The sequence below is a fragment of the Podarcis gaigeae genome (assembly GCF_964106915.1).
Source record: "Podarcis gaigeae genome assembly, chromosome: 9".
Taxonomy (NCBI): domain Eukaryota; kingdom Metazoa; phylum Chordata; class Lepidosauria; order Squamata; family Lacertidae; genus Podarcis; species Podarcis gaigeae.
The window spans coordinates 35160643-35184574 of NC_139685.1; the positions used below are offsets into that span (position 1 = coordinate 35160643).

The window sequence follows — 23932 nt, forward strand, 5'->3', positions numbered from 1 at the left end:
TACTGGCCCTGTTGGTACATGCACCATCTTAAATATTTAGGATCTCATTTGCTTTTTATTTGAACAGATTTGTTTTATTTGACTTTTTAAATTTGTGTCATCCACTGTTGACTTCATCTTTTTCTTTATTATTTACAATATGAGATGCAGCAAAACTTCCCATCAAGGATTGGCTAGGGATCCAATAGATCCTAAGCCCAGCCTTCCCAAAAAAAGCCCTGTTTTAGGGCTTCCAGCCAATGTCTACCACCAGGAATCCACTTTGTTGACTGCATCAAGTAATCTATGAGCATCCCTCCCCAAAAACTTTTTAGTGTCACTCTACTTGGGAAGTCTGTAAAATATTTTCCTTATATGTCTATGCTAAAACAGTGATAGCTTTTGGCAACTTTGAAATGACCCACGCATGATGTGAAACCAACTGGCTTTTACTTGGCATTAAAAATAGCATGCTGTCTCCCATGCGTAAGTTAGTTGGTATGATGTGGCAGGGGAGGAGGAATAGAGATGCACTTTATTTATGTTTTGTTTTCTATTAACAAAATAACTCTGAAAACAGCAAAATACTTGTATCAGTACTTCTGTCTTTGGCACACTGTTGGACAATCAGAAAAATGAATGGATGAAAAATAGTGTTCACTTTTGTCTGTACTGCTGAGAATACATTAAGGCTTCAGTACTTGATGCATTTACTAGGGAGTCAATGGCATAGAAATCAAATCAAGTCCTAAGTGTAGTTTCCCAACAATAAGATCCACTGACCAAAGCATGGTTTTTATTTCTCAGTGCACATGGAGAGGCCAAAACTGTAAGATTAATAGCAAGTTTGCAAAGTTAACTTAGTTTATTCCTGCGTTATTGATTCTCCATGCTCAGTTACCTTCTGCAGCACATGGTACATGCATTCCTTCTAATTTGTAGTTTCACTTTTTATTTAGGCCCCTCCACCTCCAGTGAAGAAAGGGAAACCAGTAGAAGAAAGGAGGAAAATGTTTGAGGTATAAAGACATGGAAACTAAGGAAACTAAGCAAAATACTTTTAAATACAAAACAAAACCTTCAAACCTTTCCTCCTTATTTCCTTCCACTAGATATCCTCTAACCTTATTTATATATATCTCTATCTGTGTGTGTATATATTAGATATTAAAACCTCTAGAATATGACTCTTACTATGAAGTCCTAACCATCCTGACCTAATTCTCAGGAAATAATGGCTCAGGGTTTGAATCTGTATTTATTTTCCAGGAAGCTGCTAAAAAGAAAAGACATGACATTTTTGAGAAGGACAAAAGACAGCGTGAACAGGTAAATTAAAGTCACTATTTTTGTTCTGTTTCTAATGATGGAATGCAGGAATATGTCTCATATGTTACCATAGCAGTTGGTTGGCCTAATACGTTATCATTTCAAAACATCCTACAGATCAGTTTCCTCAAGGCTGAGCAGATGAGAAGACTTGAGAAAGAAAGGGTAAAATGCTTTTGACTTTCCACTTCTACCTCTAAAGTTTCATCTTCAGAGCATTCATCAATTTTTGGAGTCCCGTTTTCTCACACACATGTCCTCTTTTCCAGATGGAAAGAATAAACAGAGCCAGGGAGCAAGGATGGAGGAATGTGCTCAGTGCAGGTGGAAGTGGTGAAATCAAGGTTGGTAGCTGCTGTTAAATGTATATGCGGACACCCCTGTTCTTCCTTATTTCTAATCTTATCAATAATCTGTAGGTGCTTGTCAAGCTCTTAGCAGCACCCCTTAGTCCAGAAGAGGGGGATGTTTTTCAGACTGAGACAGCGTTCCTCTCTGGGCAATCTTCCAGAGGCTGCACACCAGTGGTCAGCAGGACCAGAGGCAAAAATGGCAGAGCAGCAGGTGTTGTTGGCATCCATCTGTCTCAAGAGACGATGGAGTGCACCTCTGGGGGCAAAGTCCAACTGCTGTGTTAGCAACACCAAAGTGATCTCCCCAGGGCACAAGCCTGGGCAGTGTTTATGGAGGTTCTGGGCTGCCCAGATGACAAGGCCTTCCTCTCGGCCTCACTGATGTGGTCCAAAGGAAAGCAGAGCAATACGTTTAGCGCCAGATTGGAGTTGCCAGAAGGAGGCGTACAAGGCACTATCCAACAATCTTGGGGACTCCACTCCAGATTTGTGTAGGGTTTACTCCTTAGCCTTTTTTTCTCCCAAAGATATCCCGCAAGGCAGCAGAGGTTTAGGGTCAGAGTTTTCCTTCTCCTATATGAGCTACTTTGCCAGGTTGACAAGTCCCATTTGCCCCTCGATTACCTCTACAGCATGTGCAGAAACCACCTTCTTGAACAATGGACCCAATATTGTTACCTTTGTACAGTTGGTTCCATTCTAGCCATGTGAAATTCATATATATACACACACACACCTCTCTCCCGTCTAAGCAGGCAAGAAGCATTATCACAGTCCAAGAATACCCTGCAGCCACAAATACTTCAAAGGTTCTCAAGGCAAATGTTCTTGAGGGCATAGTGCAAAGCTGAAGGCTGCACATTTTTTCATGTTACAGTGAATTTATTTGTGTGGGTTTCTATAACCATTGCAGAAGATGCAATCCTACGAATGCACAATGTTGATCAGAACATGCTGTGAGATGAATGCATATGTAGATCCTATACTCTGGTCAAAAGAGCGACACTTAACAGTGCTGTAGATGGCACTCGTCGTCAAAGAATATGTAACATTTCTATTTTTTAAAGGAAGCCACAAGGTGGATAGGAATAAATGCACGAGTGTGTATGGGTCTCCATTGCTGATAGTAATCAGATAATTGTCAGAAATTACTGAAAACCACTTTGTATCGCCAACTAGCCGGATATTGTAATACAGAAGTCACTTTTATGTTTAGAGGTTCTTAATTACAGTATCTAAATCTGACTTTTATTACCTTAAGGAGAGCAGGTGCTGCCAGTTCTCATTGGAATCATAACATGAGAGCTTATTCTTAAATTCCTAGGCCCCGTTTTTTGGAGGCGGAGGACCTATTGTGCCTTTACCTGTGCCTGGTCGAGGACAATATGAACACTATCATGCTATTTTTGATCAGATGCAGCAACAAAAGGAAAATATTAAAGTAACAGAGGGAAGAGATGCTGAATTGAGAGAGAAACATGGTCCAGAACCTATTGAAAGGTATGTCTGCCTTCGTTAAAAAGGAAAGAGCATGTCATTCTAGATGAAAGTAATGAAAATTTCTATGCATATTTATCTACAGAGGACCACCTGGAATTCATGCAGGAGTTCCTAATGGGCCTGCAGTTCATCATCATTCACCTGATGCTGATGCAATTAGGAAAAGAATGAAAAGATTGGAGGAGGTGTCTAGACAAGCCAATTCAAACAGGTTGGACTGATGATGTGTGGATCTGTCCTGTGTGTGTAGGTTTCTGTCACTGTCTGTTTAGTTTAATAACTAACACTAGAGTGTGAATGACAGTCATAGATACACCATAATCATCTGCCCACCTCTCTAGATAAGAGTTGTTATATGATATTACTAATTTTTTTAGGAACTAAAATGCTTACCTATTTAATATAATAAGTTAACAAGCTTGCACAAGTATATTGTGCAAGCAATATAACAATTGCAGGGGAGGGTACAAGTAAAAAAGTGCCTAATTATCCTCAATTTAGATTTCCTAGATTATATAATCCAGAGCAGTAAACTTCAACTTTTTTCAGATTACGCAGCTTTAACCCAAACATTAGGGGATTCATTTCACAGTGTTTTACCCATATATTTGTGTGGTGGTAATGTGAGCCACGCTAGGGCAAGGCCCAGTAGTTGAAGCCAATTACCCAGTGGATAGCAACAAAATTGTTGTATCTGGCTATTGTCCAAGAGTATATGTTTGTATTTACTTCACACATCATGGGTTGCCCCTTTTAAGGCCTCTGGAGTTGCTTGCCTATATGACAGGCAACAGAAACTGGCAGGATGAGGCTTGAAGAACATGGATTTAAGATTTTATTGTACACTTCTGCTGCAATACCGCTGTTGTCTTTTATAATTGTAATTTCTCTTCCAGTGCTTATGATGCAAATAGTATATTATGGAGAATACATTTCAGTCTTAAACAAAAACAGACCTCGTTTTAAGCCATCAGGATTGCTTCTTGTTTAAATTTGTCTTCCAAAGCAATTCCAAGAGGGTAGAAAAACCTCCCCAACCTCTTTGTCACCAGACGTTTTTGACTGCAACTCCCCTCATCCATGGCTATCAACCATGTCAGCTGACACTTGTGGGAGTTGGCAATCTAAAACCTTCGGAGGGCACCAGGTTGGGGAAGGCTGGGGTAGACATTTGTGTGCTTTCATTGCAATCTAAAAACTCTCAAACAAATGAAAATTGCATGAAGGATGTTTTTTCCTTGAGGACCAAGGTTGGAAAACCTGCTGTCCTCTAGATTTTGGACTCCAACTCCCATTGCCCCCAGCCGGAATGGCCCAATGGTCAGGGATGTTAGAAGGCTGAAAGCCTGGCTAAAGAGCATCCATGACCATCAGCTCTAGGACCTTGCCCAAGAAAGAAAATTACACTTGACCCATGCTGGACAGTGGTTAGCAGAATATATTTCTAAATGTACTTGACTGTCGCTTGCTAGCCACCTGTTGTATTAAGTGCTTATCTTGGATCAAGAAAGTGCTGAATGATGTCGCTGCATTTATTTGAAGTCTGCTGAAATCTTAAATTCAGTGTATTTTTCCTACTAGTTACAGTTCCTCATCATGGTGTGTGTGTGTGTGTGTGTGTGTGTGTGTGTATATATATATATATATATATATATATATATATATATGCAGGTTTTGGTGTCCTCGGGTGTCTTCCCGTGTAAAAGTTGGGGTGTCTAGGCGACGTTTCGACGAGGTCTCACTCGTCATCTTCAGGCTGGTGCTTTCGGCTTCTTGTTACTGGAACAGAGCGGGATCTCAATGTTTGAGTTCCTATAAATACTGTAGAGGGGGTGTGGTGTCTAGCCTCCAATGTTCTGGGCAGAGAGGAAGTTCCCAGGCTAGTGTGCCTTTTCTTCTTTTGTTCCTTAATTACTTGAGAGACACCTTGAGTGATTTCTTGAGTGATATCCTGAGTACCACTTAGGTGGGTCATTAGGTGTGGATTAGTTGCTAAAGTCTTTGTGTCTTGACCTCTTGAACTTTGTGAAGAGTTTTCCTGAGAAGATGGCTGTATTGCACTTAGTTGTGCTTTGGCTTGGCTTCGTGTATAGGGGCGAGCTGTGGTTTTGTGGCTTGTGTCAGCCAGATCTGTGTAGGGATTGCAGGGGGGTGCAGCATCCGGAGGTGCCACCATGGATTGGCTACTGGATGGTGTCAGTAATTCATCTGTGGAGAGGGTCTGGGTTTGGGTCTGGTGTGGTTGATTGGTGTTGGCGTTCTGTGTGCCTCTGGATCTGGTGTCAGTTTTTTAGCCCTCCCCACAAAAACTGACACCAGATCCAGAGGCACACAGAACGCCAACACCAATCAACCACACCAGACCCAAACCCAGACCCTCTCCACAGATGAATTACTGACACCATCCAGTAGCCAATCCATGGTGGCACCTCCGGATGCTGCACCCCCCTGCAATCCCTACACAGATCTGGCTGACACAAGCCACAAAACCACAGCTCGCCCCTATACACGAAGCCAAGCCAAAGCACAACTAAGTGCAATACAGCCATCTTCTCAGGAAAACTCTTCACAAAGTTCAAGAGGTCAAGACACAAAGACTTTAGCAACTAATCCACACCTAATGACCCACCTAAGTGGTACTCAGGATATCACTCAAGAAATCACTCAAGGTGTCTCTCAAGTAATTAAGGAACAAAAGAAGAAAAGGCACACTAGCCTGGGAACTTCCTCTCTGCCCAGAACATTGGAGGCTAGACACCACACCCCCTCTACAGTATTTATAGGAACTCAAACATTGAGATCCCGCTCTGTTCCAGTAACAAGAAGCCGAAAGCACCAGCCTGAAGATGACGAGTGAGACCTCGTCGAAACGTCGCCTAGACACCCCAACTTTTACACGGGAAGACACCCGAGGACACCAAAACCTGCATTCCTGTACCCGTGAAAATCTACGAAAGCATATATATATATATATATATATATTTCAAGTAAATCAAACTCGTAAAATGTTTTACTCAGGCAAAAAGGATGGGTAGCTGCCGAAAGAGCTAAGCAAGTTGAGGAATTCTGGCAACGGAAGAGAGAAGCCATGCAAAACAAAGCTCGTGCTGAAGGACATATGGTATGAAATTTTACTTTCCTACTGTATCAACATTTGAATTCTATTTTTTTAACAGTTAACTTTCACATGAACTTGTAAAATCTATTAATCTCAGCAGGACAGTAAAATCTATTAATCTATTAATCGCAGCAGGACAGTAGTAATTCTTAAACTTTAGGATTGTGTTAGAAGTAATCCACAAAAAATAGATTCTGCATCTTTCCAGTAGTTGACTCACTTCCTATATGTATATTGAATCTTATTTTTTGTTCAGGCTGGTGTTATGATACAGTAGCTTGCAAATCATGCAATCCAAAGAAGTATCTTTAAGTTAACAGAAGAGTTTGCGCAATGAAATTTCTCACTCATCCTGATTAAGGCTGCAGTCCTAACTATGTCTGCTCAGAAGCAAGTCCCATTGAGTTCAGTAGAACTTGCAGTTAGGAAAATGAGGCTAGGATTGTATCTGAAAAGTTTTTTCCTGGTGTATTTAAGGGTGGCTTGCCAGGTAGTGTGGAGAGCTGCTCTCAGGAGGAGAAACCCTTGCAGCGTATATAGACTTGGTATACAGCTCTTTGGGGTGACCAAGGTACTATCTTAGACCTCAGTTCAAAGTTCAGCTATGCAGCACATGCTCTTTTAGCCACTTTTAACCTATTGTGCAGCTGAAGCTTTGTATGTGAAAAATTCATTGACCTGTTTCAGGTTTAATGGAAAATCATGGCCATGAGTAAGCCATGCTGACCCTCAGGCTCATGTGCTTTCCCTCTCTTCCTTTGTCATGTGCAAGAAGAGAGCAGAAGCAAACAAGCCACCGTTCCCAAAGTATAGGCATTACAGGAAGTCCTGGTTTGTTCAAAATTGTGACCAGAAATCTTCCAGTTAGCTTCTAACATGCAAAGGAGAGCAGAATGGGGGAGTTGAAAAGTCACCTCCTGTGACTTGTTTAAGCACCGGGAAAGCATAGTTTCCTACTATATATATAAACTGAGCCAGGACATGGGTGGCGCTGTGGTCTAAACCACTGAGCCTCTTGGGCTTGCTGATCAGAAGGTCAGCAGTTCGAATACCTTACCATAAACTGAGCCATTGTTGTATTTTCCTTCTGGCTCATGCCATGCATAACCACTGTGCTCAAGTATTCATGCTACTTTGGGCATGGGGAAAACAACAACAAAACCTGAATTAAAAATGCTTTCAGTTTCTCACTGCAAATCTGTTGCCAACTTTGGGGGTTTGGCACTCAGATACGAAAATCAAGTTTAAATCATCATTATAAAAAGTCTTCCCAAGGCATTATAAATCCAAAGGTAGCCTGAGATCTGTGTTGATTGATATTATGGTGGTGGCTTCTGTGGTCCACACCCATTCCATGTCACAGACACATGTCTTCATGCTTTAGTGCATTTACTGGCAGATACTTTCTCTGCTCATGACAAAAAGTGTCTACACCATAAAATGAGAACATTCCTGATAATCACTGCAGGTCAAAGAGTGAGGTGTGGCTAGAAAGAGGAATATTGGTGTAGAAAGAAGAATTTAATTATTCTTTTTATAGTTTGCATACACTTAAAGTTTCCCATTGCTTTTTTTAAAAAACAAAAACTACCATTAGCATATGAGTTACACTGTCTAGGAGGTGGCAGTGATCTGTACATGCACAAAACCCCATTTCCATACGAGGGGAAATAGAGCAATGTTTTATTTCCCAAATAGGAGGAGCAACTGCCATGGCATGGCAAATTGTCACCTGAATTTCCATTACCTTTCCTGTTTGCCTTCCTTCAATCTCTGATAGTGAAATCTGTGTCATGTTTTTCAGGCTGGAATGAACCACCCATCTATTTTTGAAAGGGTAGCTCCATCTAAAAAGCCCATAACTTACATTAGGACAAGTTCACACCCTTTTCTTCTTGGTCCTCTAGAGCAGTGTTTCCCAACCTTGTGCCTCCAGATGTTTTTGGCCTACAACTCCCATCATCCCTGACCACTGGTCTTGCTAGCTAGGGATGATGGGAGTTGTAGGCCAAAAACATCTGGAGGCACAAGGTTGGGAAACACTGCTCTAGAGTAATAGATAATTTTAGTGAGGTTTTAAGGTGCTGCTATCAGTAAATTAATATGAGAGAAATGTGAGCACTCTGACAACTTGGAAACTTTTATGCACTACAGCCAATATCATCTATGCATGCATTTGTACCAGTCAATACAGTACAGTATGGCCTGCATGCAATTATGAGCCAGTTTGAAAACAGCATCCCATTCGAATGGAGAACAGCTGTGCAGAAACAGATATGAAAAGCCCACACTTTAGAAACAGTGAGAGTTTGTTATATTCTACACTTTAATTAGGTGTAAGGGGGAAAATGTTGCTTAGAACTACTTGACTTCCTGTCTTAGTACTCAGGGAGTGTGGCTCAGAGCTTGTTCTGGAATCAAGCAGACTTTACTCCATCCAGATCAAACTATCCTATCAAAGGACTCAAATCTTTGCTGCCTTCTGCAGAAACAAAGCAAAAGAAGAGATCACCTGTGTGATTATTACACCTGTGTAGTATTGGTAAGAATTTGACTGACTAAACAAATTATTGCCTTTCCAAAATTACCCAAGTGCACCATATTAAATCAATAGCAACAAATTTCAATACTTTATCACCTATAATATGCCACTCGGGCAGCGATATGCATTTATGTCACCACAATCACTTGAATATTTTTGGAAGGTTTCTGAGGGGGGTTTAACCAAAAGCATTCATGTTAAACCATGTTGCAATAAAGCTTTGTTTTCATTTAAACAAAGTGTTGACACTTGACTCAATATACAGCAGTTATACACTAATAATTCATTGTGGCAGTGAAGTTCCAACAATGCAGGCCAAAGTTCTAAACTGAACAGATGTTACAGTCTTAAAGGCACAGTCTAAAATATGAGATACAAAGGAACAAGAAAAGTGAAGCTTGGGTAATTAAATGACGCAGAGTGTATTTTTGCTTTATCTTAGCCATTCATTGAGGAAAAAAATAGTAGATGTTGATAAATATAAGGTTAGATAATGTGGTGGCCCCAACCGTTCTTGAATTTAATACATTAAATGGTGAACAGGGCACCCTGCAAAACCTGACAGCTCTCTATGGAGGCAGGCCCATTTCTTCAAGAGGAAGGAAAGCCAGAAACAAGGAGGAAGAGGTATGCTTCCTGCATGTTTTCTGCCTTCATTGCACATATAGAACCCTTTCCTCCCTCATTTTTTCTGCATGGGTTGTCATGTATAATCAGAGGAAAGGGCCCCTCCTTGGCATCCTAATTAGTTTCAACTTGCAACTCCTAGAGATGTCCCATAGATGAATTAACATACCTGTCACATAAGTTAGTCACGAGAAGTGAATCATTCCTATTCCCTTAAAACAGAATTTGCCCTCATTGTCTTTTAATGGCTCTCCTCCACAACTCCTAGGCCACCAGTGATGGGTCCACTGAAATCACTTAGAAATATAGTGTTGCTACTCTTCCATAAGAGAGTTGTTCCATTAATTTCCCACTTTGTGAAATGGACATACGTTACATTGTTTAAGTTATGTATTGCTGCAACTTTCCTCTGACACTTTAAAAAAAAATTATGTTCCTTCAGGAATACTTGGCAAGACTAAGGCAAATTAGACTTCAAAACTTCAATGAACGCCAGCAAATTAAAGCTAAACTTCGTGGAGAAAAGGCAAGGATTCTAACCATGAAGGCATTTTATTATTGCTCCGTTCGCCTTGTTTTCTGCTTTGTTAGATAAAACTGAATTGTTTATTCTTAGCTTGTCAAGTAGAGCTCCACTGATTGTGATGTCGAGGTAGCAATCTTCTTGATGTCCAGCTCTTCAAGGAAAGGCTTTATGCCTCCATGGCTGCATGCAAAGCATTTGCTTTACTCAGCTACGGCCCTTATCAGTGAGCCAAGTATTCAAATGCTCATGTGGCTGCTTGGAAATTTGAGATGGAGTTCTAAGAGTTGATGCAACATGTGGCCAGGCTACTAAAGATTGGCTCTTTTTGATCCTGCAGTGCTCAGTCCATATGGCTCCCCACTGGTTATAGTTGTCACGTGGCAAGTCTTTAAACGAATACCATATTGCAGGGCATCTTGTAATTCCACCCTAAGATTATTGCTTCTCATTTCGTTTCAGTTATGAAAATGGAAAATGACTCTCTCCCCCCCCCCCGCCCCACAAAAAAAGGAAAAAGATTCCATACTTGCAAATGCATAGAATATAAATGATTATATTAGACTTCAGAACTGGGAGTTGCAAAGACTCTGATATGACTAATTTTAATTTACTGGAATATTTGCAAGCATTTTTGGAAAGTGTCCCAAAGCTCCTGTTAGGTCACATTTCCTTGGGGTTAAGTTATTAGGAATTTCCAAAGGAAATCCTTAAAAATTGTATGCATTATCATGCTTCCAAATCCTGTCAAGACTATGAAACTATAATATATAGCCTCAAGAGCTCCCTGCATGAAATTTAATGAAACTTATGAGATTAAAAAAATCATTGGTATAGCTTGCAGTGTTCTCTTCTGTTACTAGTCTGCTAAGTATATAAATTTGAGAATAACTGTTTTACAGAATGAAGCTTGTGGTTCTCCTGTACATGAAATAGATGAAGAAGCAGAGCTAAGGCGTAAGAAAATTGAAGCGCTGAAGGTAATGGTGAAAGAGTAGAGGAGAACTTGCTGCGTGGATTAAAAAAAAAAACAGTGGGTGAAAACAGAACAGCCAATAGAGCTGTTTTGTGCACTGCTCTGCACATACTAGCATTAAGAGCTTGCTGAGTGCCACAATGGATGGCAAGTTCCATCACATTTTAAGAAACGTTTTCATGGAAGATCAACGCAGGAACAATTATGGTGTAGGGCCAGGAAGTGAAGTGAGATGGGGAACAGTACAGGGACCACCGGTGCTGACCACATTGGTGCACATGGCCCTTGCCATGCCTGCTGCACCTCATCAGTTGCGATTGGAGACCTTCAGGAGCATGTTCAATATTCTTTGCCTGGTGCTGCTGTAGCTCCTTGTCTTTTTGTGCCTCTCAAGCTACTGTCTTGTAGTGCTATATGAAGCTGCAACCGTGATGGAAGCTATCACATTGATCCTGAAATGTGTTTTCTGTAAAGTCTGGAAGTTATTGAGCAAAAGTGTATATGGGGCTTTCTAATGTAGATTTCAAGAAGAGCCATGTAAGTAATTGCTGGTGCAACATATTGTACATACACTGGCCTTTAGAAAGCAGAGTGCCCCTTGCTGAAAAGTTGCTCTCTTTTTTGGTCACATTACAAGGCACAAGCAAATGCCCGGGCTGCAGTCCTGAAAGAACAGCTAGAACGGAAGAGAAAAGAAGCATACGAAAGGGAGAGGAAAGCTTGGGAAGAACATGTAAGAAAGATGAATTTTGACACTTCCTCTCTGCTGATGCAATTTACACTTAGAAGCTTAGATTAGTATTGTTTAATTCCTTCTTGTATCTCCAGAGGTCTTGGAAGTAAGTGTTGACAGCCTAATGTCTTTCGCATACTAATTTTCATTCATTTTTTAAGCATTAGTGTGCTCTTAACCTTTACTGATGGGATCTAGGGCCTAGAACAGGCATAGGCATACTCAGCCCTCCAGATGTTTTGGGACTACAACTCCCATCATCCCTAGCTAACAGGACCGGTGGTCAGGGATGATGGGAGTTGTAGTCCCAAACCATCTGGAGGGCCGAGTTTCCTATGCCTGGCCTAGAACATATCTAAACAATCTTGTTTGGGTAGAGACAGTGGTAGATTCTGTTGGATTATAACACATACTTCAGACCAGGAGCACTTTAATGATGCCACAGTGTGCATGGATTTCTTCTTGTAGTAGACTGGCATGTTTATCTTCCCATGTAGTACTGAGGAAAGCACAAGAATGTGGATAAGAAATAGGGGATCATCACCATTGCCCACATAAACATTTTAAAGAGCCCCCAAACTGCTTCCGCCTCCCCAGTTGCACAACACCAAAAATATACAAATAGCACTACATCACTTCTGGAGTGATTGGGGATGTTCTAGGAACTCTAAAAACATTACATATTTCATAAAAGTTAAGTATCCTTTTTGTGTTTAATGACTCGGTGCTATGCTGCATGTGGAGATGCAGCAAGTTGCCAGAGAGCAAAGAACACTCACCACTAGCAACCCAAACTACTGCTCTAATCTAATAATAGTAGATCCAGGGAGTTCATATCTGACTGTCATGTCCACGGAATAGGGCCAATTTTTAGAAATCTAAATAGTTGAATGATCATGTCTTAATTAAAGAAGAAATCAAGTGATAGAATTTGGTCAGTTAATCAGTCTGAAGCTGCTCATTTATATTTTTCTGTGATAGCTGGCTGGGAAGGAATGAAACTGTTCTACCCTTTTCTATTTGGTTGTTACAAAATGGTAGCTTTTGATTTTAGAGGCTGTCTTGCATAGGAGAGTCAAAATCTCAGAGGAAAGTTAAAACTACAAGGGGGTGTTTTTCATCAAGTTGTGCCCTGGAGGCTCAAAGGTTCAGCCTAGGAGCCTGATTCATTCAGACGAAATAGAAACTTAATCAGGAGTCTACTCTCTTTATGATTAGCCAAAAGGTAAGGAAGGGGAATGAATATATTGTACAGAAGTGAAGCTAGAAAATAGGGTGGTTAGTTGTGAAGTCAGGAACTTGGAGAGTTGCAAGACAGAAAACGGTCTAGAATATTTTGAGGGCTGAGTGGTAGAGGGCATAGCTGGACACTGCAGCAGACAAAAGCCAGGAAAACACCACAAAGTGACCCAGAGGGATGCAAATTAATAAGCATTGGTGTGGTTAGGGAAACAGTCTAGACCACGTATAGCTGGATTCGTTTATCTCTGTTTATATCCACTTGGTGGCAGTGGTGATAAAGGAAGAGTTGGCTGGTTTGCTTGCTTGCCTCCCTTCCCTCTCACCATGCAGCCTACAGGCTGTGCTGTTACACTATCACTTCATCATTGCCATGTGAAATGTAGCACATTTTACCTTATACCCACAGCTGGTAGCCAAAGGGATAAAGAACCTCATGGGAGCTGCAGAATTAAGTCCCACACATGGCAAGCAAGAAGGTGGAGGTTCCCCTACCAGGCTGATGAAGCCCATTTCACCGCAAATCATCTCCATGACATCCGCTTTGAAGGAAGTGGGCGCGGTAAGTCGTTTATTTCAAAGCAGTAACCACATGTATGTCCATTCAGTGTGCAAGTGTCAGGAAGAGAATATGATTCCCAGTACTCCTCTCAAGAATGAAAATTGTTTGCGCACGCACAAAACCACTACTGTATTTCTACATGCTTTTTAAACACACAAATTGATTTGTGTGAAAAATTGGCATGAAAATTGGCCTTCTCGTAAATTAACATTGCCATTGTAGAAATTCTGCCTGCAAGGAATACGTCAACAATAGTATGCTGAAACATTCACTGCACAGCTGTTAATGGCAAGCATTGTTTTCCCCACTGTTCTTTCTTGTACTAATTACTGTATTTGACACAGTCTTTCATGTTGTTTTGTTGCATGTTTTGGATTTTAAAGGATGAAAATGCGTCGGTCATCCAGGAAACCTCAGTAGAAGCAAAACCTGATGTTGCTTTTCAAGTAAGTTAAATTACTTCAGCTTTACTTTGTACTTCATTTTTTTAGAGATTTTGCTTTTTATGTAATGGGTTGTTTTGCTTTTTCTTTCCTGCTTCAGAACAAGCGAAACATACTCCGAAGACTGAATGAAAACCTTAAAGCACAGGTAGATATAAAAGAAGAAAATGAACCTAAAGACGTCTGCGAGGTAGCTCCGCCTGATGAGAAGAACCAGCATCAAGAAGAAAATCATCCGGTTCCACCTGATCGTAAGAAATGGGAGGCTGGGGCTCAACTTGTGGTTCCTCTAGCACAATTAACAATGGAAGCATCTTTCACTGGTACAGAGGGTAAGTTGATTTGTTTAAGTTTGTTAACCAAATCAAGTGAATTGCAAAGATTGCACTTACTAGGTAATACCATCCTACTTAAGTTAGTCTTGAACTTGCTTCCTCAAAGATTTGTAAGTTGCAAGCTGTTCAGCCACATAGCTTGAATAGACCCAATCTTTCTCCTAAGTCTGCTCTCCATTCACAAGCCCTTTTCTCTCACTTCCTTCCTCCCTCACCCTAATTATGTCACAAATAGTTAGCAGCTGTGTGTTCCCCAACTGGCAGTGAACAAGGTGCAGACCTTTTGCAGTGTTTCACGTCCAGCGGTTAGCAACTTGAAACTGAATTATATATTACCACCCATTTTGTAGACTACATGGTTTCTGTGATATTTCTGTGCACTGGAATTCCCAGCTCACTTATAAACCTTGGGTTGTATCCAACACAGCAAACTTCCTCATTCACCATGGAACTTCCCCTTCCTCTTCTCTCCCCTTCTCTAGCCTCCTGTGCGTCCTCAAAATTGGCTCCAGTGGTTTTGAGGGTGTGGGAGAAGTGTCAGGGGAGCAATAGATAACAACCCTTTGGATTCCTGTGCCATAAGCTTTGGCATTCCATTCGGAATGTTCCTTCTTCTCCAGTTATATTGCGACTTCTATCTTTATTTTGGAAATTGTATCCAAAGAGCCTTCTAGAGGTTCCCTTGCTGTGAGAAAGAAGTGAGGTTGCAGGGAACCAGGCAGAGGGCCTTCTCGGTAGTGGCGCCGGCCCTGTGCAACTCCCTCCCATCCGATGTCAAAGAAATAAACTATCTGACTTTTAGAAGACATCTGAAGGTGGTCCTGTCTAGGGAAGTTTTTAATGTTTGATGTTTTATCGTGTTTTTAATATTCTGTTGGGAGCCACCCAGAGTGGCTGGGGAAACTCAGTCAGATGGCCGGGGTATAAATAATAAATTATTAAAATAATAATAAATACCGGTAATGGTGATCTAGATTTTGGAGGAGTGACAAACAGCCTACCACCCCACTCATAAAGAGAGTTTTTTTACTTAGTGGAGGGAGAGAGAGAGAGAGAGAGTTGTTACCTTAAAAAAATTCTGTTCTCCAATTCATTGCTTTTTGCTGTAGAATTCTCAGAATTCTCAGCCAAATCTTGATCTAATTTCATTGTATTTAATCTAAACTAATTGCACTGAATCAGAATGTTTTGTTTTAATAAACATTTGTATTGGCTTGCATCTCTGTATCGTAGAAGCATTTGCAGCCCATTTTGTTCTCTTTATACCCTTCAAGAATAAATTATGTTCTTTACTGACAGATCTTTCATTGTCTTTCATTGAAAATAAGGGGGGAGGAAGCCCTTCCTAAAGCTTTTTATGTCAACGTGTTAAATATTTCCCTACAGCACAGACATTAGGAGAGGTTATTAAGCTAGACGCTGCTGAACCCCAACGAAAAGTCTGGGGCAAGAGCCCGACCGATTCAGTGTTGAAGATACTTGGAGAGGCTGAGTTACAACTTCAGACTGATCTGCTAGATGACCTAAGTATTACCAACGGTAAGGAGAAGCTGAAGCTATGTTAAGTTTTAAAAAACTTGTATCAGGCTTATATTTTGCACTGAATCTTTCATGAGTGGTGGTTTAGGATAGACCTTTGGACTACTAATTTCCATTTATCCTTGATTTAATAACAGAGTAAAGCTTCCATTCTGAATAAAACCTGTTCTTGTTCTCTTCAACCCCAAGCAGTAGCAATTCAAATCCAGGCACCTCTTGCACTGTGAATCATTGTCTAGAATCTGTTTTCTCTCTTCTACTTACAGTGACACATTAAATTGGACTTTAATACATGGAGTGAAATTACAGGGGACCAAAACAGGCATAGTAAAAAGGAAATAATTTTATTATGATGAAAAATCACCATTCGATAGGTTGATAACAATTTTAAGGCACACTTTCATTTGTTGAAGTGTTTTCAGTATTTAATACAGACTTGATGCCATTTTAAAACATGTACAGTGGTGCCTCGCAAGACGAAATTAATCCGTTCTGTGAGGCTCTTCGTATAGCGGTTTCTTCGTCTTGCGAAGCAAGCCCATTGACAGCTTAGCGGATTAGCGGTTTAGCGGCTTTTAGCGGCTTATCAGCTTAGCGGATCAGCTGATAAGCGGCTTAGCTGCTTAGAAAAAGGGGGGAAAGGGGGAAAAAACCCCGCAGGAACTCGCAAGACATTATCGTCTTGCGAAGCAAGCCCATAGGGAAATTCGTTTTGCGAAGCGCCTCCAAAACGGAAAAGCCTTTCGTCTAGCGGGTTTTCCATCTTGCGAGGCGTTCGTCTTGCGGGGCACCACTGTATTTTCTTAAAAACTGTTCCCTTTAATATTCCTGAGTGTAAAAGACTGGAACTTAATGGTCTCATTCAATTAAAAAAATGCATACAATTTCCAGCTGTTTACGTAAGACTAAAAACAATTCACTTTCGGACCCATTTGAATGTTGCAATAAGCCACAGTTTGTCTTAAATTGGGGTGGCTAACCCCTTGTTTGGTGGCTTTCAAGCAACTTTTTCTTCTCACCCAAGACCCTACTAAATTCATCAGTAGCAAATATATATATATATCATTTTTTAAAAGTAGGCATAGCACTAGAGGTGGAAGGAGCAGTTTAAATCCAGCACCCTGATGGGGAATGCAATCACTCAATAGACAATGATCAGCTAGAGGGGGCAATAACTCTTCTCAACTGATCCGCATGTGTGTCTTATGTGTGTTCACACGTTGAGGTGGCCACACCTATTGCTGGCATGCAGCCCCAGGAGGGCTGGCAATGGGTGAATGCAAAAGCTTAACCACACCAATCATGATTAAACCATGCTTTAAGAACATGTGTTCCCCCTGTCACAGGGAGGAGCTTAAACAAGCCAACGCAGAACATGGTTTCCTTTGTTTCAAACAAACCACAAGCCAGAAATAAACCAATGTTTGCTCTTGGTCTGTTTCTGGCTTACCACTCATTATTTGTTTGATACAAAACCATGGGGCCATGGTCAGAAGGCACAACAAGTTGTCGGAACTACAGTTTGTGTGATCCATGAGCAATAGAGGAGAAGCCGCCCAAGTCGTCACGCAGCAAGGAGGAAACATGTTCATTATTAAACTATTACTTAAGACAAACTCTGACTTAAGACATGTTAACGAGGCTACTGTAAGGATGTAAGTCTATTTTCTTCCTTTTAGTAAAGAAACCTGCATTTATTAAATTTGGACAGCTTACCTTTTTACCACACATCTGTGCTGCAACATATTCAACGAGGTGTATATTTAAGTGGCAATTTATTACTTTGCTATAGAAGTTTCAAAGGAAGCATTAACAGTGAGAGACAACAGTGAAATGAAAGCAGAAACTCATGCCAGAGAGGAATCATCGACTGAAGTGGAAAATACTGAAAAGACGACACAAGAAAGCTCTCAACCATCTGAATCTACCCAGTTGACAGCCAGGCCTGATCTGATAAACGGTATAACTTCCCACTTCCAAATTTATTCACATACCCACACCCCTGTTTTTAGTAAGGAGCAGAGAAATGCTGTTAATGGAAGTTTAATAATTAATGAATTAGGGCAATATAATGTCAAAAATAATTTATGCAAAGGTAACACGCTGAAGAGTTCTAATAAAATTCCAAAGTTCTCTTTAAATTTGGCCTCTGCTTGTAGCTGCTTGTCAACTGTGCATCTTAGCACGGACGGCTTATGAGAGTTAAATAATTGTTTCAGTGCCTTCCCATAGGACATATGTGTTTATGCATAACAATTATAAATAGCTTTTGTGCCTCCTGCTAAATTTTAATATCCCTTAGGAATTGTGATGCAAGTAAATGCCTTTAGCACAAGTACCGCTTCTTTCATTCGTGAACTTGTTTCCACAGAGCCTGAAGACTTGGAATCAGAATTGTTAGAAGAAACCAAAGAAGATAAATGCAAAGCAAATATATTCCCTGTCATTGCTGATGTGTGGGTTAAAGAAAGAGCAGAAGTAAAGGAAATTGTGTAAGTTACCCTCCCTTTATGCTTCCACTGGTATGAAGTTTCCTTTTTGAGAGTTTAATGTGGAAATATATTGTGTGTGTGTTTATTTCCTGGCTTTGGTCATCTTTCACAGGTCAGAAGATCCTACTGATAGTAGCCAATATGACAACGAAGATCTTCCAGAGGATGGGCTACTAAAAAAAATGCCCCTCCATGATGAAGCATCCGTAGGTCAGCAGTCATATTATTTATACTTATAATCTATAATGGAATTCGAGATTTTGGGGTATTCTGTATGTCTTTTGCCATCATGAATTGGAATACTTAGGTTGCAATTCTGTGTCCCACAAAGCCCTGCTGTTTCTGAGCAGACATGTAGGATTGAAGTGTAACCAGAGAGTTAAACTTAACATGTCTTGTTCTTCTGGTCTGTAGGGAGTATAGTAGACAGGAGAGGGTTAACTTCCCTTCAAGAGGAAAGCCCAGGCCAAATAGCAGTAGCAGCAACAAAATGTATGTATTTCCTGGATAGGAGGAATCTTCCAGTTACAGGACAACTTTTCAGTGTAGAAATTTCTTATGGGGAAAAAAACCATAAGCAGATAATCACATTTATCAACAAAAGAACAATAGTGAAGAAGAAAAAATATGGAGGGAAAAGGAGGAGGAGTCCAATGGTGTCCCTAACTGAGAACTGCTAAGGGAAATGGTGCATCCTAGGTTTGCAAACGACCCTCTGTGATTTATACTCTCTATGGTTTGGTTGTTGCTGTTTAGTGTGGGCAGACCTGTCTGCTCCACTCTCCACTGACCAGAAGAACACTTCATAGTAAGTACAACGTTCCACTCTCAGAACAGCAGGGGAGCAGACAGCAAAAGGATATCATCATATCAGGGTGGGAGGAACAACTCTTTATAGCTGCTGATATTGTACTTTCCTATGGAGGAATATTTGAGGAGAAGCTTGTTGCATGAAGGTGGACAGTTGACCTATTGATCCTCCTGTTGAAGGTTTTGGTAGTGTGCTGTGTCCAAGCCATCCAAGGTACATGTTATGTGCACAGAAAAGGCTGTTACACCCTTGCAGGCACATGGCATTCTGAGCATACTAAGTCAGGCAACATGTATTCTGACTCCTCTGTTCATTCTGTTTCTTCCCTGTGTGCCAGTATGGAAGCAGTTCTGGCATAGACTGGGAGCCTTGGCCCCTGAGTACAACTTGAGGAGACTTCTGGGTGCCAGACAGACATTCCATATCCTGGGGAAATGGGGTTAAGGTGGTTCTGTAGGATTTATATTTCTGCATACCATGAGAAGGTACAACTGCAGCCTGCAGGCAGTGGCTGGCTTGGAGTTATCTGTCCTAGGGGATTCTTTAAAAGGGACCATCCAGAGCCGGTTAACAATGGATGTAATCACGCTGGACTGAGGAACACTTGATATGCTATAATCCATACATTTAGCCCTGACCTCATTGGCTGCCAAGGTGCAGGCAGAAAAATGTGTGGTTCTAAGCATGCATCAACCACCATGAGCAGAAATGTTACCCAACTTATATAAACCTTACAGAAAACTACATTTTGATGAGGTGTGCGCTTCAGCAGTTCTTTATGCTTTGAAACCCGGGAGACGAGGTTTCAGTCTTAAGGTGACATTGGTAACCTCTAAGAGACTTGCATAGAACAACTTCATAAATGTGGTTCCAAAAGTTGTGGAAAGAACTACAATTCCAGGGAAAAGTTCAGCTAGAGGGCCATGCACTAGAGAGACCCTTCAAGCCACTCATGGATTCATGAGAATTATTATTTATTTAAACTGTAGCTATCTATAGAAGCGCTTTGCTCTTGCCCTCGGAAATAGTTCCTTGACCCCTGAGTTCACTAAATGAGAGTGAGTTCACTAAATGGAAGCAATCTGCTGCTCCTATTCTGATGGCTTCAAAAAAGAACCCTGTCGCTTGCTAAAAGTTCTTGTCAGACCTATATTTGCTCTAGAAGAACCCTGGGCTCTTGTGTTATGAACTGTCTTTCAATAGACTAATGAACAGAAGGGTCTATTCATTCAGTCTCTCTCGTACGCATTTTCTCAAGCATACAGACACTATAATGAGTATTTTCAAAAACCTGGTGAGGAATGGTGACTCTTAACACTGAAGGGAAACCCTTTTACTTGGAAGGAACTGGCAGAGGGGAAGGGAAGGAGGGAGCCTGGAAACTGCCATCTGTCCCCATTTTGTCTTTACATAAAGGCTAAGCCTCAGCAATATCATCTGGTATTTGTCACAATCCAACCCTCTGCCTCTAACACACTAGCCACACTAACAGATAACAAATTGGAGAGACCGTTTATGGGTAGGGGAAAGCTATAGCACCCTTACCTATGTAGTCATTTTGCTCTTAAAAGCTTGAACTCTTCCATCCACAACCCACTTTGAGGGATTTTGGGGCAGTCCCACAATTAATTAGCAATTTTCAAGGTAAGGTAACGCAAGGTGCAGCATCGGCCTACAGCATATCTTATTTCTGCAGTAAATTATTGAACTGCACCTAACACTTTTTTTAAACGAAGCTTTCTGGAATGTTAACCTGTACATCTATTTGTAAAATGGCATGTTCTTTCTCGCTCCAGATACCCATGATTCCATGCAACCTGAACCCTTTTTTCAGAAAGTGGTACAGCATCAAGCAAGATTAACAGCTTTTCCTGTTCTGTCGGCACAGTCTTCCCTTGATGATTCCCTTCCAACAAGGTCACGCTCTGTATCGCCAGAAAAAACAAAAGGCAAAAACTCATTGTTGATAGGGCTTTCTACTGGTCTCTTTGATGCAAACAACCCAAAGGTAAGCATTAAAAAAAACAAAAAAACAAACCTTAAATGTTGCACATGGGTGTATTTGCTGCATGGGTATATAATGCTTACGGAATTGTTGCATTTTATAGACTACAAAAGGATTATATACTTGCACCCGTGCAACTGTTCTTTGTAATACTAGAAATGCACAAAAAAAATTAGAATTGCTACTTGGGAGATTATTTTTTTATTATAATTGGAGGCAACCTCCTGAAGACGTACCTGATACTAGTACAGTCATACCTTGAGTTGAAGTTGCTTCAGGTTGAGCGCTTTCGGGTTGCGCTCCGCAGTGACCCGGAAGTAACGGAATGCATTACTTCCAGGTTTCGCTGCTCGCGCATGAGCAGATGGTCAAAATGACGTCACACGCATGCGCAGAAGTGACAAATCGTGACACGTGCAGACGCGGATTGTGTTCACTTCAGGATGCGAACGGGGCTCTGGAACGGATCCCATTCGTATCCAGAGGTACCACTGTATACTATTGTATAATATATATATATAGCAACGTATATTTTTTGGGAAAGTAATAAAGGAGAATTCATAATCTTAGCATGAAAACTGTTCTTGATTCTTCATTCTCCCATTTCCCCCCACTCTGGAAGAAAACAAACAGGAGCTGCTTGTTACTATCATAACTATGCTAATATAAATTTACAAGTTATTTTTGTTATTATGGTCACACGTTCACATTCTTGCTGGTTGGTCTGGTCTGCTCGTTTAATGCAGTATTCCTTTTTAGCTGCTGAGAACCTGTTCGCTCCCAGATCTTTCCAAGCTATATAGAACACTAGTTGATGTTCCCAGTGTTGCTGATGTGCAAAATCAACAGAGTCTTGAAATAGATGACATGGAGGATGAGCCCATCAAAGGAGAACAATCTGATTCTGAAGACATGTGAGCAAAAAAAAAAAAAAACCTCTCAAAAACTGAAAAAGTATCTCCATAAAGCATTAACTTAAAATCTTTTTGTTAAAAAAATCTTTTAAAAATCTAGTACAGCTACACTAAAATAACTGGCTATGTGGTAATATCTTGGTGGCTTTCCTCAAGGGAATAAAATTAAACCAATGCTATGCAGTGAAAAGCAATGAAAAAGAAGACTTGAAAATGTGATGCAGAGTTTTATCTTCTGTTTACAATAGGCTAAGTACTGACTGTACCTATTACCAAATCACTACTTCTTTTGTTGATGCTGTCCTTCACAGAATGCTTAAAATGTTCAAGATGTTGCGTGTGGAAGAGCTAGTCACAGAATTGTGATGTTCAGTGCATCTGCTGCTGAGGGAAATTGAATGCCCTTGGCTAGGGAAAGACACTCTCTGGGCCCATTGGAAGTGGGGAGAGAGCAGAGAATGACGGAGGGCTGATGAGCAGTTTAGGAGGTTACTGTCTAGGGGCCTTTCCACACTTCTCTTTTATCACTATATAGTTGCTGGGTGTATTTATTTTTTTTAATTTTTTAGCATGCTTCCACACAGCATCATAATTAATCAGCAGGTATTCCAGAAAAATGTAGTCATAAACCACTTTTTCGCCTAGGAAAAAAAACATCCTAACATTCTGTGAAAGATCTGGAATGGATCCTCAATAATTTTTTTGTGTGTGGAATTTGTTCAAGCATCATCCTGCTTTCTCTGTTAGGAGGTGCTACTGATGGATATTGTTCTACAGTTTTGAATATGTTTTCTGTCAGGCCCAACGTTAGGCCAAGAAGCAGCTTATCTCCTTTTCAGTCGTTCATACAGATACTGATACCATGTCAACATATTGCCGATGACAATGATCATTATCTGCAGATAACGTTCAGTCACAATAATAAGGTTCACCATAACACAAGACAGACAAAACTTGGTCCTTCCTTCTATTCTTCTGATACACCGTAGGATTTGAATACCCAGGCCTTGTGCAGAAAACAAAAATGGGGAAGAGATTTTGGTACCCGGCATTCATGTTCTCTGACATTTGCTGGTTAGTGGAGCACAAGAACTAGATGAGACATAAAGTGTGTGCCTGCAACTCTTCTCGAACCAAGCACAACCAGCCATTGCTGTAGATGGGGAGGAAACCGCACTCGGTCTCCTGTGTACAGCTACAGTTGACTGAATACCCTAAGTTCCAAATGTGCTCAAATAAACATTGGATCCAACAGTAACTATACCACTATAAAAGCTAGATGTGGAAAGGCCGAGATTTTATCAATATGTGCTTTTTAAAAAAACTCTGCTGAAACATTCCCTATCTTCTCTTGGCAGTCTTTTCAGTTGCCCAGCTGCTCATATAGTCCTTGGTTTTTAAAGTGGTTCCTATGTATTCAAAGCATGCATCTTGCTATATCTTTAAGATTCAAGGGCTGAGGAGCAGTTGTGTTTTTCTACTGTAGCTAATGGTTTCATAAACATGAGTGGTTTTATTTGGGAGGAGAGAATTTTTCTGCATACTGAATTGGTTAGCTAAACAAACATATAGTAAGCATTTATTGAAAGTGGTAGAAGCAATTAGAATTTTCATGCTTTGGCCACTCAGCATCCTAACCACAGATCCACTCTAAAAACAGGCAGTGGTCCACAAACCCTTCTTACCAATAGTGCCATCTTCCTCATCACTCTCTTTCAAGGCCTTACCTGATGTGATGTGTTTGGCAGTGGGACAAAGAGCCATATTTGGGTTTCAATTACCCTTCCCTGGTATCTTGAGACACTTCGATGGCTTTCCATTCACAGCTTAAATATAGTACAGCACAGAGTTTCTTTTTCCAGACCTGATATTTCTTCATTCCCCATCATGACAGGCTAAAAAAGCTGAATGC

At 40.7% G+C, this 23932-nt stretch overlaps 1 protein-coding gene across 18 annotated transcripts in view; it reads left to right on the forward strand.

Moving 5' to 3' along the window:
- The window catches only part of NEK1 (NIMA related kinase 1), a 42554-nt gene that overhangs the window by 12259 nt on the left and 6363 nt on the right, over positions 1 to 23932 (forward strand). For 4 of the 18 annotated variants that reach the window (XM_083755407.1, XM_083755396.1, XM_083755406.1 and 1 more), the window contains 20 exons: positions 939 to 998; positions 1249 to 1308; positions 1426 to 1473; positions 1578 to 1652; positions 2986 to 3161; positions 3244 to 3372; positions 6180 to 6282; positions 9365 to 9448; positions 9891 to 9974; positions 10874 to 10951; positions 11585 to 11680; positions 13329 to 13481; positions 13865 to 13927; positions 14025 to 14256; positions 15646 to 15798; positions 17591 to 17758; positions 18170 to 18290; positions 18403 to 18500; positions 20898 to 21109; positions 21866 to 22020. In XM_083755407.1, coding sequence (XP_083611533.1) covers positions 939 to 998; positions 1249 to 1308; positions 1426 to 1473; positions 1578 to 1652; positions 2986 to 3161; positions 3244 to 3372; positions 6180 to 6282; positions 9365 to 9448; positions 9891 to 9974; positions 10874 to 10951; positions 11585 to 11680; positions 13329 to 13481; positions 13865 to 13927; positions 14025 to 14256; positions 15646 to 15798; positions 17591 to 17758; positions 18170 to 18290; positions 18403 to 18500; positions 20898 to 21109; positions 21866 to 22020 — 2348 coding nt within the window. The remainder of the gene's footprint in view (positions 1 to 938; positions 999 to 1248; positions 1309 to 1425; positions 1474 to 1577; positions 1653 to 2985; positions 3162 to 3243; positions 3373 to 6179; positions 6283 to 9364; positions 9449 to 9890; positions 9975 to 10873; positions 10952 to 11584; positions 11681 to 13328; positions 13482 to 13864; positions 13928 to 14024; positions 14257 to 15645; positions 15799 to 17590; positions 17759 to 18169; positions 18291 to 18402; positions 18501 to 20897; positions 21110 to 21865; positions 22021 to 23932) is intronic. The other 14 variants (XM_083755397.1, XM_083755412.1, XM_083755413.1 and 11 more) reach the window with 7 other exon arrangements.